The sequence below is a fragment of the Danio rerio genome, chromosome 14, assembly GCF_049306965.1.
Source record: "Danio rerio strain Tuebingen ecotype United States chromosome 14, GRCz12tu, whole genome shotgun sequence".
NCBI lineage: Eukaryota > Metazoa > Chordata > Actinopteri > Cypriniformes > Danionidae > Danio > Danio rerio.
The window spans coordinates 3,061,359-3,074,035 of NC_133189.1; the positions used below are offsets into that span (position 1 = coordinate 3,061,359).

Below are 12,677 nucleotides of genomic sequence, written 5' to 3' on the forward strand. Positions count from 1 at the left end.
CGTTGGTACGTTGGAAGGTTATTACATCGAGAATACAACATTGATTCAATGTCGAACATGTGAGAACAGGTAAACTCCGCAAAGAAACGCCAACTTACCCAGCCAAGGATTAAACCAGTGACCTTCTTGCTATGAGGCGATTGTGCCACTATGATGCCCACTTGGAAAATATATATTTTTAAATTATTAAAATCTCACAACATGACTAATAATGTTACCTTCAACTGAATCAAAATACCATGCAATAATACAGCGAATTCAAGCTCATACTTGATAATGATATGAAAACATGTCCGGCTTCCTCGAGACCAATAAACCAACCATGATCAAGTACTTTATTCACAATATCTTTTCTTAAAAAACTCTTTAATATACAACACAATCTGACAAGACAATTCTGTTTACAGCTATAGATTCAGCCCTCGATGAGCAAGCAGGCAAGAAGAGGAAGAATAAAATAAAAAAAACCCAGACATCGAGTGCCGGAGACGCACACAATGCCCAGCAGAACTGTTCGGAAAAGATGGAAAGACAAATTAAATAGAAAAAACAAACAAACAAACAAACTCATAAAAACTAAAGAGGCATCAGAGCAGCTGAACCTCATGCATGCGGACAGGACGAACACGCGCTCCTGAACGACAAAAAGTGTGTCTCTGGTCCTGAAGAGCCTGAAAAAAACGGCAAGCGGAGGGAAAAGGACGAGCTTAACCCTCTCGTCTTTCATTTCTGTGAGTGTTTGCTATTGTCCCAGTCTTTTATCCCTCACAGAAATACTTTTCCGGTTCATTCATCGATCCGTCATCTGTACGGCACTCCCAGAATCCCATCAACTTCTCCATAACAGTGTGATCCTCGTGTCAAATATTAGTAGTGCAGAGCGACAGTGATTTTGGGTTGTTTTAGCAGCAGTGAGAGTACAGATACTGTAGATAAGTGAGTGTGTGTGAGTGTGTTTTTCTCTAGATAAAGCAGAACAGTGCTGAAACCCATTGGTGAGAGTGTTTGAACGTACAAACGTTAGTGTGTGTTTCTCTGTGTTTGGCAAAGCATGAATCAGTGTAGGTTTGTGTTGGTGTGTGTTGAATTTTACAGCCAGGCGGAGAAGGAGGCGGATCCATATTAGGCACCAATTCTGTGACAGACGTGGCCAACAGCCAATCAGCTCTCAGCTCTCCAAGGACACACTGGCACATTGAAAAGGCACCTGAAAAGGGAAATAGTGTGAGACACTCCTTTATTCTAGAATAACTATTAAAAAATGAAGAACTTAAAATATTTGTAGATTTATTATTTTAATTGTTTGATCAGAATAATGATTATTACATACTAAGCTGAATTTAAGATACAAAAATAATATTAATTTAATCTAAAGAATGAAATTGATGTCATCTACAATAACCTCTACAATAAAAACAAAAAAGTGTTTTTATATTTGCAAATATTAATATTATATTATTATTATTATTATTATTATTATTAATAATCTTATTATTATAAACATAATAAAGAACCTGTAAACATTTTAAACTAAATAACCTATTTTCATAGAATTTACAAAATAAAACGACTATTATTACTGCTACAATATGTTCACAAATAAAAAAATAATAAATATCATATCACAAATATTTATCTATAATAAAATATTTTATACTATTTTTATATACAAACTAAATTACATATATTTAGTTCTGTTTGATTCTTGAATCTGATTGGCTAATAGCCGTGTGATATTCTGCAATAACAGCACTGGTACAGCCTCTTCACTCTTCTGTATTACTCCGCCCACATAGAGTGACAGCAGATCAATAAAATCCCTACAGATTGACAAAAATTGCAGCTGTTGGACAACCTAATGTACGTTTGAGTCTTTTTAGGAGAGAACGTAGTTGTTTACATTGCAACTATGCAGTTTGTTTAATATCAGTGTTTGGACTCTCAGTAGTGATCATTAAACCACACTGAACTGAGCTAAACTGAATTGAACGTTAACTCTGAAAACTGAACTACACGGTTTCAATTTACTATGATCTTTAATGTGAAGCTGCTTTGACACAATCTACATTGTAATAGTGCTATACACATAAAGGTGAATTGAATTTGTTTATAAAGGATAGTGCCTGTTTTAAATATTTATTATTTCAGAGATTCAGCGAGTTGGCGGCCATCAGCCTGTCATTGAGTAGTGCAAAGACGGTTGTGGTTCGGCCACAAGATGGCGACAGACTGCTAAGTTTTTAGAGGAAAAAAAAAGAAAAAAAAAATCTGTGAAAATTGTTAATTTACAGATGATCTAATCAATATAAAACGGGTAAGTGACACTCTTAAGTCAATCTCTCTCTTTTGCATGTTGTAGTGCTGTATTCATACCATAATAATCTCCCAGCCTTTTCTTTGCTTTAGCTTTTTCAGGGTTAATTATTGAGATATCCCGATTGCAACAGAGAAAGCTTGGAAAATCGTTGTAGACTGATGGCATTTCAAGTTGTTCAGCCTTGTAATCTTAAAATGTCAGTAAAATCAGCTCTTATGTCATCAAACACTAGCTCTAAAGTGGCGTTTGTGTGTTAGCAACGGTTTCTGCTGTTCTGAAGTCAGCAGCAGATGTGAATGAACGTTAAAAGAAAGTAGTTCCTCATTCAAAAGGGTTTATAGACTCTCTGTGTTTGATTTTCTTTTTTATACTTACGATTTTGCCGTCAAACTGTTGTATAAACACAATAACATACTCGTTGCAGTGTGATATGGCTGTATATCATCACTGGTATACAGCCATATCGCACTGCTACTCGCGTAATATTGTTCATGTATAGTATCTTAAACTATTCTATGTAAGAAAAAATACTTAAAAACTTAATTACATGTAAACTTTTAATATTTTATTTTATACTATTTTAGCATATTTTATTATAAAAGAGTATTTAAAAATGTAACTATAATAAACAACTTATTAAAAATAATTCCTTACATTTATATAGCACTTTTCAAGACGCTTAAAACGCTTTACGTATTGCGGGAATCTCCTCATCCACCACCAGTGTGCAGCATCCACCTTATAATGCGCCAGACCACACACCAGCTGATTGGTGGAGAGGAGACCAATTATGATATGGGGATGGTTAGGAGGCCATGATGGACAGAGGCCAGGACAGGATGCCGGGGTTAAACCCATACTCTTCTTTGATAGACATTGTGGAATTTTTAATGTCCACAAAGAGTCAGGACCTCAGTTTAATGTCTCATCCAAAAGACAGCGCTCACTGAACAGTATAGAGTCCCCATCACTATACAGGGTCATTAGCACCCACTAACACCACTTATAAAAATAAGATCAAAACAGAATGACAAAAAGGAGAGAGATCACTTCTAGACCCATTCAGAAGGATTCTCAGACCAACATATAAAACCATAAAAAAAAATAAAAATTCAAACCACAATAATAACGAAATGTTGATTTTATTAAGTTCTAATGTGTACCTGCTATCTGGAGACGTATGTGTATGTCCGAGAGGGCGACCGACCGTCTGACTGCCCATTGCTGGACACATTCAGGAAGTCCCATATAAGGATTGTGTCGTCATGGGAACTGCTAATGATCTGGAACTCGTCAAACTGCAGACGGAACACACGGCCAGAATGTTCCTGCGACAGATGACAACAAACACAGTTAAACCCACATGACAACATACAGCGTGCACACACAAACGTGTAAACTCAAGAGTAAACACAACATATGTTATCAGCACATTAAGAGCTCTGCTTTCAGGATAATGCTTTAGTAAATATATATCTATTGCCAAACTACAGGATACAGGAAACAGCATTTTTAAAAATAGACAAATGAATAAGTTTGAGTAATGATGACACAAATAATAAGTGAATAGTTTATGATTTAATGTAACTGATTTGCAATGTTTTTAGGAAGTGTTTAAGCATTTTTTTTCTACCATAGAATAGTTTAAATCAGTGGTTCTCAACCACATTTCTGGAGGACCACCAGCACTGCATGTTTTGGATGTCTCCTTTGTCTGTCACACCCATTCTTTCAGTCTCTGCTAATGGGCTTATGATTAGAATCAGGTGTGTTTGGTTAAGGAGTCATGGAAAATGTGCAGAGCTGGTGGTCCTCCAGGAATATGGTTGAGAAATACTGGTTTATATAATACCCTAGCATATAAAATAATAAAAATAAATAATATTGTAGTAATATAAGCATTAAATTTTTTATTTATATATTAATATATAACAAAATATTCAATAATATATATATATATATATATATATATATATATATATATATATATATATATATATATACACATATACATACACACACACACACACACACACACACACACACACACACACACACACACACACACACACACACACACACAATATATATATATTATTATTATTATTATTATTTTTGCTGCAGTCAAATTTGGAAAGATATTGTGTAGTTTGCATATTTTATACTTTGCCATTTCCATGAAAATAAATAGGTTAATTCATTAAATTAATTTCAACAGTTGTTTATTTTGTGTTTTTATAATAATAATAATAATATCAACGAAACATTATTAATATTTACAAATATAATAATATTTTCATTTGTTTTTTTATTGTAAATGCCATCTATTTTATTCTTTAGATTGATTTATTTTGTATTTTTTGTATAAATCTGAAAATATTTTAATGTTTTAACACCTTAGAAAACATTTGTTTAACTTTAGAAACATTAAACAGCTATGGAAATAGTGCCAATTTTTTACGTTGTGAGGATTTCTTGATTTATAAAATTAAAAAAAACTATGACATAAATATTAAAAATCCACACCTAAGGTCTGATGACAGTTCTTCCAAATTTACCATTGAAGTTTTAATTATATTATCTAAAAGTATCATGTAAACATGTGAAGTAATTAAACACAAAGCTTTAAGCGACCCCTTGTGGTTGTTTATTTAAATGTGAAACTGAATAACGTCAAAACAAAACTGTATCAGTAGTAATATTACACACATAATGTATAACTTAATCATTTAAAAGCAATTAAAAGCCACTTTTTGTTAATGTAATGATGCCACCGATTTATTTATACACACCACAAGCGTGCGCAGACATAAAGTGCTGGCGGGGGCTCGTGGATCCAGAGCTGCCTGTAAATCCCAAACTTTTATTTTCCTGCAGAGGGAGAGAGAATGTGCTGGTGAGATACGGCTGATGGATATTAACCAGGCTGACAGATAAACGGCCAGCCAGACATAGATGATGCAGTGTGTGTGTGTGTGTGTGTACAGGTTTATGTGATTTACAGGGACATGAAGTTGTATAATGACATGGGGATGACTTTGACGCACTCTATTAAGCGGGTTTAGAGGGACACATCGCATGTCCCTGTAATTCAAAATGTTTAAAAATCATACTTAACCCTTGTGGGATGTTGGGGATGTTTTCATCCACTCTGAGGGGGATTTTGAGGCTTAATAACTTAAAAGTATTTCAACAAATGGAATGAAGTTTGCAGAAAAATCTTATTTTGACACATATTTTGTAAAAATGCTTTGAAATTTTTTCAAAAACAATACACTCAGGCCAAATTGACTACCCATTCGTTATGTTCGGGGCTGTTTTTGCCCCATTGACCCAAAGACCTTTGCGCACTTATCTTGATATGTCCTAGAAAACAAAATAGGCAGCTCAGCTCTCAGAATATAGTAAATATAGTAAGTGTATTTCTGCACACTGTAATCTGCTGTTATATTCCACAGAACTCCATATAAAAGCCAGAAACTTAGTTTGCACAGGCCCATCTAAAGGGTTAATTCTGCCAACTGATGATCAATACTAAAAACTACACATTTTAACTCTTTACAATCTGGAAAACCAGCAACACTCAAGAATGCATGATTATATGCTGTCATGGCTTTGTAATCAATAAATGTCATAACAATGGAAGTCAACGAGGCAAAAACAGCCACAAACATAACGAAAAGGTAGTGAATTTGAACAATACACAAGGGTTAAAGCGTTGTTTTGAATTTACAATGTAGCTACAAGTTTCCTGTGAGGGTTGGGTTTAGGGGTAGGGCCATATAACAAGTGGTTTTTACTGTATAAAATACTTTGTCCATGGAGTGTCCCTGTAAATTATGTGCACAAGTGTGTGTGTGGTTGAAATTACCCATCATATGCTCCGCTTACGATCCTCTTGTTGTCGAATCGGATGCATCGCACAAGCTCTTCGTGACCCTCAAGCACACGCAGACAAGCACCACACTCAATATCCCACAGTCTAAACACACACACACACTAGTAAATGCATGATACACATCTACACAACTACAATTTGTTTTTGTTAAGAACACACCAACAATGCAGTCTCCAAACAGTTACATGTAAAAGCTGCAGTGAACTTTGACAGACTCTGACCTGATGGTGTTGTCTGAAGACCCACTGACCACAAGTCTGTCTCTGTACTGTAGACAAGCAATGCCGCGCTTATGACCGTTAAGTGTTCGTACGAACTCACACGTGCTGGTGCTCCATACCTGCAAACACACACACACACACACACAGCCTCTTATTATCTTTCTTTAAAAACATGTTATTATCTGCAGGTAAAGTCTAGATAGTTGTTATAAAGCTGAAGATAGTTTCATTATGCTGCATCTTGCAGATAAAACAAACCACTGTTCATTTCGATTTATAAATGACAACATGATGCTGACTCCTTAATATGAGCACAATAATTCCAAGCAAATGTGTAATTAATATTTAGTGTGTGTGTACAGGTTTATGTGATGTACAGGGACATGAAGTTGTATAATGACATGGGGATGACTTTGACGCACTCTATTAAGCTGGTTTAGAGGGACACATCGCATGTCCCTGTAATTTAAAATGTTTAAAAATCATACTTAACCCTTGTGGGCTGTTAGGGATGTTTTCATCCACTCTGAGGGGGATTTTGAGGCTTAATTTGGCCATAAATTTCTCTGTTTTTTAGCAAATGGAATGATGTTTGCTGACAAATCTTATTTTGAGAAATATTTTGTGAAAATACTTTTTCAAAAACAATACACTCAGGCCAAATTGACTACCTATTCATTATGTTCGGGGCTGTTTTTGCCCCATTGACCTTTGCGCACTTATCTTGATATGTCTGAGAAAACAAAATAGGCAGCTCAGCTCTCAGAATATAGTAAATATAGTAAGTGTATTTCTGCACACTATAATCTGCTGTTATATTAGTGTTCGTACACAAGCAAATGTGTAATTAATATTTGAGGCCAATCACAATATTCACGATTGTTGTTAAAGTGGATAGAAAGGAAAGTTTTAATGTTATCGAAACCATAAAACCTCCTGTCACTTCACATACAATTCCAAAATAAGGAGTATTCCCTTTGTAACATTGCAAACTCTGTAAAAACAAACAAAAAAGATATATACATATAGATTGACTAGGCTTGGGCGGTATCCAAATTATGATACCGTCAAACCTCCTCCCTATTTTACCCCGGTATACGGTATTACCGTGCATGATAAAAAAATATGACGTAAACCAAACTGTTGGCTTGTGCTTAAACCATTCAGAAACTGAACACCATATATGCGACTTGAGTTGTGCGGTCACCTGTTTGTCTTGTTCGTATTAGAGATTTGCGTGGTACACACACACACACACACACACACACACACACACAGACAGAGAGCGGGAGAGAGAGAGAGACGCACAGCACCACGCGTGTGTGTGTGTGTGTGTGTGTGTGCGCACGCGCGTTTGCGTGTGTGTGTACCACGCAAATCTCTAATACGAACAAGACACGCGCGCGTTTCTGAATAAAGCACGGGGGAGTGGTCGCATGGTCTTACAATATCGCTCCTGAGTGAGCGAGCACGCGCGCATCACACACACTGCAGGTGACTTAGTGGGCAACTCCAAATCTTACCTCACCTCTCTCTCTCTCCTCCACACTGTCCCATCATGACAATCACGTATATGCATTTGTAGGCATTAAATAAATAATATTCATTATTTAATACTTGTCTCCTATTTAAGTGCTTTGTTTTTATGACGGTATAACGGTATTGAAAATGACACCGTTGCTATTTTTAGATGCCGCGGTATACCATATTACCGTATTACCGCCCAAGCCTAATATTGACCTTATTCCTCACATACGCCATTGGAATCTTTTTGGCTCCAGACTTCCGGTTTCATTAACTTCCATTCATTTCTAGATGTGAAAAACAGCTTGTTCTGCTGCTTAATGTTGCGAACTGATATTTTGTAATGAACTTTTTTTGTTTTGATGTATATTCATGAACACACTGGTTTGTTATTCCAAGTTATTTGTTCCATTGGCATCTGAATTAGAAGTTTTAAAACAAATCGCAAAAACAAGCGCACATCCGCATGGCTGACAAAAGGCCAAAATAGGCAGATCGAGAGAGTGCTATTGCAATCCCCTGAACTGCATCGTCTCCTCGCTACAGCTGTCAATCACCCATCATCAAAACCCCGCCCACCCATCATTCACTAGCCACTCCCACTCATCAATTAACCACTCCCCCTCATCCACTAACCACTCCCATTAACTCACCTTTATGGTTCTGTCTCCAGACGCCGACACAATGTATTTGTCGTCAAAGTCCACAACATTGACCGCAGCTCGATGACCCACGAGCACACGCCGAAGGCTGATGTCGGTGGCAGACGCCATGTCCCACACCGCGATGGAGCGATCTTTCGAACACGTGACCATGAGGCCGTTGCAGAAGCGCAGGTGCAGAACCGCTTCGTTGTGATGGATCAGAGTGTTGAGAACTTCACCAGAACTGACGTCCCACACCCTGACACAAACACACACATATTACACATCAATACACAGATCAGTGTGAGCTTCTGCACAGCTTTCTGCCACAACTGCTCGTCCCACATGGATTGATTGACCATTTCAACTCATCCTTTTGAAAATTAACCATCAAATAATAAAAAAACAACAAATTTCTATTTTATTTCTATCAAATTTAAATCCCTATTAACATTTAAAAGAAGTATACATATCCTCTAATAACAGCCATCGTCTTTGGGCATTGCTGTCTTTAAAAAACAAACCAAGCTGGAGGTGAAATGAACACATAAAATGAACACTCGCGCAGCAGGTGCGACAGGGATGGAGCGTAAATCACAGGTGAACGAGCTCACATCCTGCTGGAGTGGAACACATGCCAACTGATGTGTTAATGCACTGTAAACACGATCACATTACAAAACCGTTTCCTTCTCCAGGTGTTAAACGTTCGGCCGTTTGCGCTTACACTCTAAGTGACGTAATGCTGATTTATGCAGCGGCACAGCTCATTCCTTCAGACTCTCACAAATGACAAACACACACACACTTCTCATGAAAAAGGTTTAAATGGTTGCTAGGGAAGTGAGGTCATTGAGATCGTCAGCCGGAGATGAAGGCAATGTTTGTGAAATATTTTTTTAATAATTAGTCTAATTTAATTTAGCTCTGTAATGAAATTCTCCGTATATTTGACCTTTTCTTCCTAAGTTCGGATAGCATAGTGCGAGTGCACCCTTAATGACCAGAAAGCTCAAAAAGTTGCATTTATTTGAAATAGAAATAATAAATGTTTTACAGTCACTTTGATGCATTTATTTTTCATTGTATTAACATTTACCACATCAGAAACGTATGACTATTTCATGGCAAAGTCAATATACATGAGAACATAATTACATAACAATAATAATAATGAAAAAAATCTTACATCAATTACAGACAATAAAATAAAAGCACGACATGAAATCTACATGAAAAACATTAAATATTGTACATAAATCAATAATTTTTTTTGACATCACCTCCCTTTAGTTTGTCATCAAATCTTCTGGCCAATCAAATGCTCTGTAGTATCAGACATGCCCCGCCCCCTTCAAGATGCTTCTTATTTGCTTTTCATATGAGCTGTGATAAAAACAAAATGCTATTGGCTGGTTTTCTTCTTTATTTTTTTTTAAAGGGCCATGAAACCCCCTCGTTTCAGCAGGGTGTTTTCACACCTCTACTTTGGAAAAAGTCAGACAAGTGGGCGTGTCCAGCTCTGTTTAGGGGGGAGGGTCGGAGGAACTAAAGTGGGAGGGTGTGGGAGTGTCTATTTGAGCACGCTGAATTTCAGAGTCAAAACACACACCCACAAGGGAGAAAGTGATGGTGTTTACATGGACATCTGTAGTCGAATTATTTGCCCAATTATTAAATGGTGGACTTTATCTGCAGTTTGGCTCTTTCATTCAGGGAATTCATTCATGTCCCTCGCGACAAACGAGATATTTGATTCGAGGAACTGCTGTAAGCGTGTATTTTTCATGCAATGTTTGATACCGCACGGCGAATGAGAGAAAAAAACCCTCAGCATTTCCCGGAAACTTAGATACACACGGCAGGTAGCGTCAGAAAGCCGCGTGTGTTATTCCGGTCACAAATTGCGGTGAAAATCCTACACGAGTTTGGTTGTAGTGCTAACATGTTTACATTCGGTGCAATAGTTTGTTCGATACGAATAAACTACGAACTGAATAAACAAAGAGCACTGGTCGCTCACTTACCAAATCTGTAGAGACAGGACAATCACCAGCAACTAGAGCCGCGTCTTTATTAAGAGGAGACTAGAAGCGAATCCGGATCTCAGCGTTTGCAGATGAGAACAGCTCTCAGGTAAACAATGTTCCTCCTTAGACACGTAAGTTATTGTTGTCGAGCGTCGCGTACACTGTTAATCCACACGTGACTCCAGCTGCGCTCTCACAGAGAGAAAATGAAAACAAAACTTAACTGCAGCAAACTATAAAAGCAACACTTCACGCTTGTTTTGCCAACACAACGTGGCGTCTCTGTCGTCTAAACACTGTGACAGTAATGAATATTAATGAAGTTGCACAATAGAGCGCGCTGATTGGTTTGAACCAAGCCTTACTCATGCATTAATGCAGCACACTGTAAGACGTAATAAGACACACTCTGGCTCAGACGTCCAGTCTGCACGCTGGAATACACGCTATTATCTCATGACCGTGACGCAGCTTCAAAAATTCGTTTCAAACCGGAAGTACGAATTTGCTTGAAATAACGCAAAAACAACCAATTTACACTTTTTAGTGAAATATATCTGTCCTAATAGTGTTTTTAGCAGTGTGGGACACATATACGACTGTCAACAGCTCAAAAAATGTGTTTTGGAGTTTCGTGACCCTTTAAAAGAGGAGCTTCTCCATGCCCCGCCCTCCCTTCATGTTTCAGTTGAGTTTGTCACACTTTCTTACATTTTTCCTCCGGCTTGGTCCTTTATTTACCAGGGGTGGCCACAGCGGAATAAACCACCAACTATTCCAGCATATGTTTTACGCAGCGGATGCCCTTCTAGCTGCAACCCAGTATAAGGAAACCTCCAAACACACTTATTCTCAGATACACTACGGACTATTTAGTTTCTTCAGTTCACCAATAGCGCATGTGCTTGGACTGTGGGGGAAACAGGAGCACTATAACAGCCACTGTTATATCTGTTTGCGTATCTGTGTTTATACCTGACAGTAGAATCGGAGGATCCCGTCACGATGACTCTCTCGTCATACTGCAGACACAGGACTGATCCAGTGTGACCCGTCAAAACCTTCAGACACTCCAGAGACTGTTTGTCCCAGATCTGAGAGACGGAAACACAATGAGACGACAGCAGACAGACAAACAGACTGAAAGACAGACAGACAGCTGTGTACTTTGATGGAGTTGTCTCGCAGGCCACTGATAATCTTGTCGTCATCATACTGGAGGCAGTAAACACCTTTACTGTTCTCTGAGCGGCACTGGATCCGCTGGAGATTGTGACGCCCACACCGCCAGTTTGCTTCAATAGTCTAAAGAAACAGAACCAGAAAAACGGGAGACTGGATGAGGAGTAGAGCTGTGGCCAGTCATCATTTCAGAATGCTTCTCTTCAATCGATCATGAGCTCAGATTCTATGCTAGTTTTTTTTACAGCAGATGATGCTCTAGGCTAGGTTAACAGCAGACGGCACTCTAGGCTAGGTTTGTGTCGCTTTAATTTAGTATTTACAGGAGAAGGCACTCCAGGATAGTTTTTAACAGCAGACGACGCTCTAGGCTAGTTTTTTGTAGCTCTAGTTTAGGTTTTTGTTTTGTTTTTATACAGCGGCCGGCACTCTGGGCAAGTTTTTACCAACAGACATTGGTCCAGGCAAGTTTTTTTTTGTCGTTCTAGTTAATTATAACAGCAGAAATCACTTCAGGATAGTTTTTTTTTGTCACTCTAGGCTAGTTTTAACAGCAGCAGGTGCTCTAGGCTAGTGTTTCACAGCAGATGGTGCAATTTAAAAGAAGATGGAGCTCTAGGCTACTTTTTAACAGTACACTGAGCTATAGGCTAGTTTTTTTTTTTTTACAGTAGCTGGCGCTCTAGGTTAGTTTCTAACAGCAGCCGGTGCTCTAGGTTAGTTTTTAACAGCAGACGGTGCTATAGGCTAGTTTTTAATAGCAGACGGTGCTCTAGGCTAGTTTTTATTGCCAGACAGTGCTCTAGGCTAGTTTTTATTGTCAGACATTGCTCTAGGCTGGTTTTTAAAGCCAGCCGCTAC

General features: G+C 38.0%; 1 protein-coding gene across 2 annotated transcripts in view; it reads right to left on the reverse strand.

Moving 5' to 3' along the window:
- Window positions 1-321: 321 nt before the first annotated feature.
- The window catches only part of fbxw11a (F-box and WD repeat domain containing 11a), a 37,067-nt gene continuing 24,711 nt past the window's right edge, over window positions 322-12,677 (reverse strand). The window contains 8 exon segments of one of the 2 annotated variants that reach the window (NM_201310.1): window positions 322-1,207; window positions 3,481-3,645; window positions 5,110-5,188; window positions 6,189-6,299; window positions 6,437-6,555; window positions 8,614-8,863; window positions 11,610-11,728; window positions 11,802-11,939. In NM_201310.1, the coding sequence (NP_958467.1) occupies window positions 3,484-3,645; window positions 5,110-5,188; window positions 6,189-6,299; window positions 6,437-6,555; window positions 8,614-8,863; window positions 11,610-11,728; window positions 11,802-11,939 (978 nt within the window). In that variant the 3' untranslated portion in view covers window positions 322-1,207; window positions 3,481-3,483. 2 annotated transcript variants of the gene reach the window in all.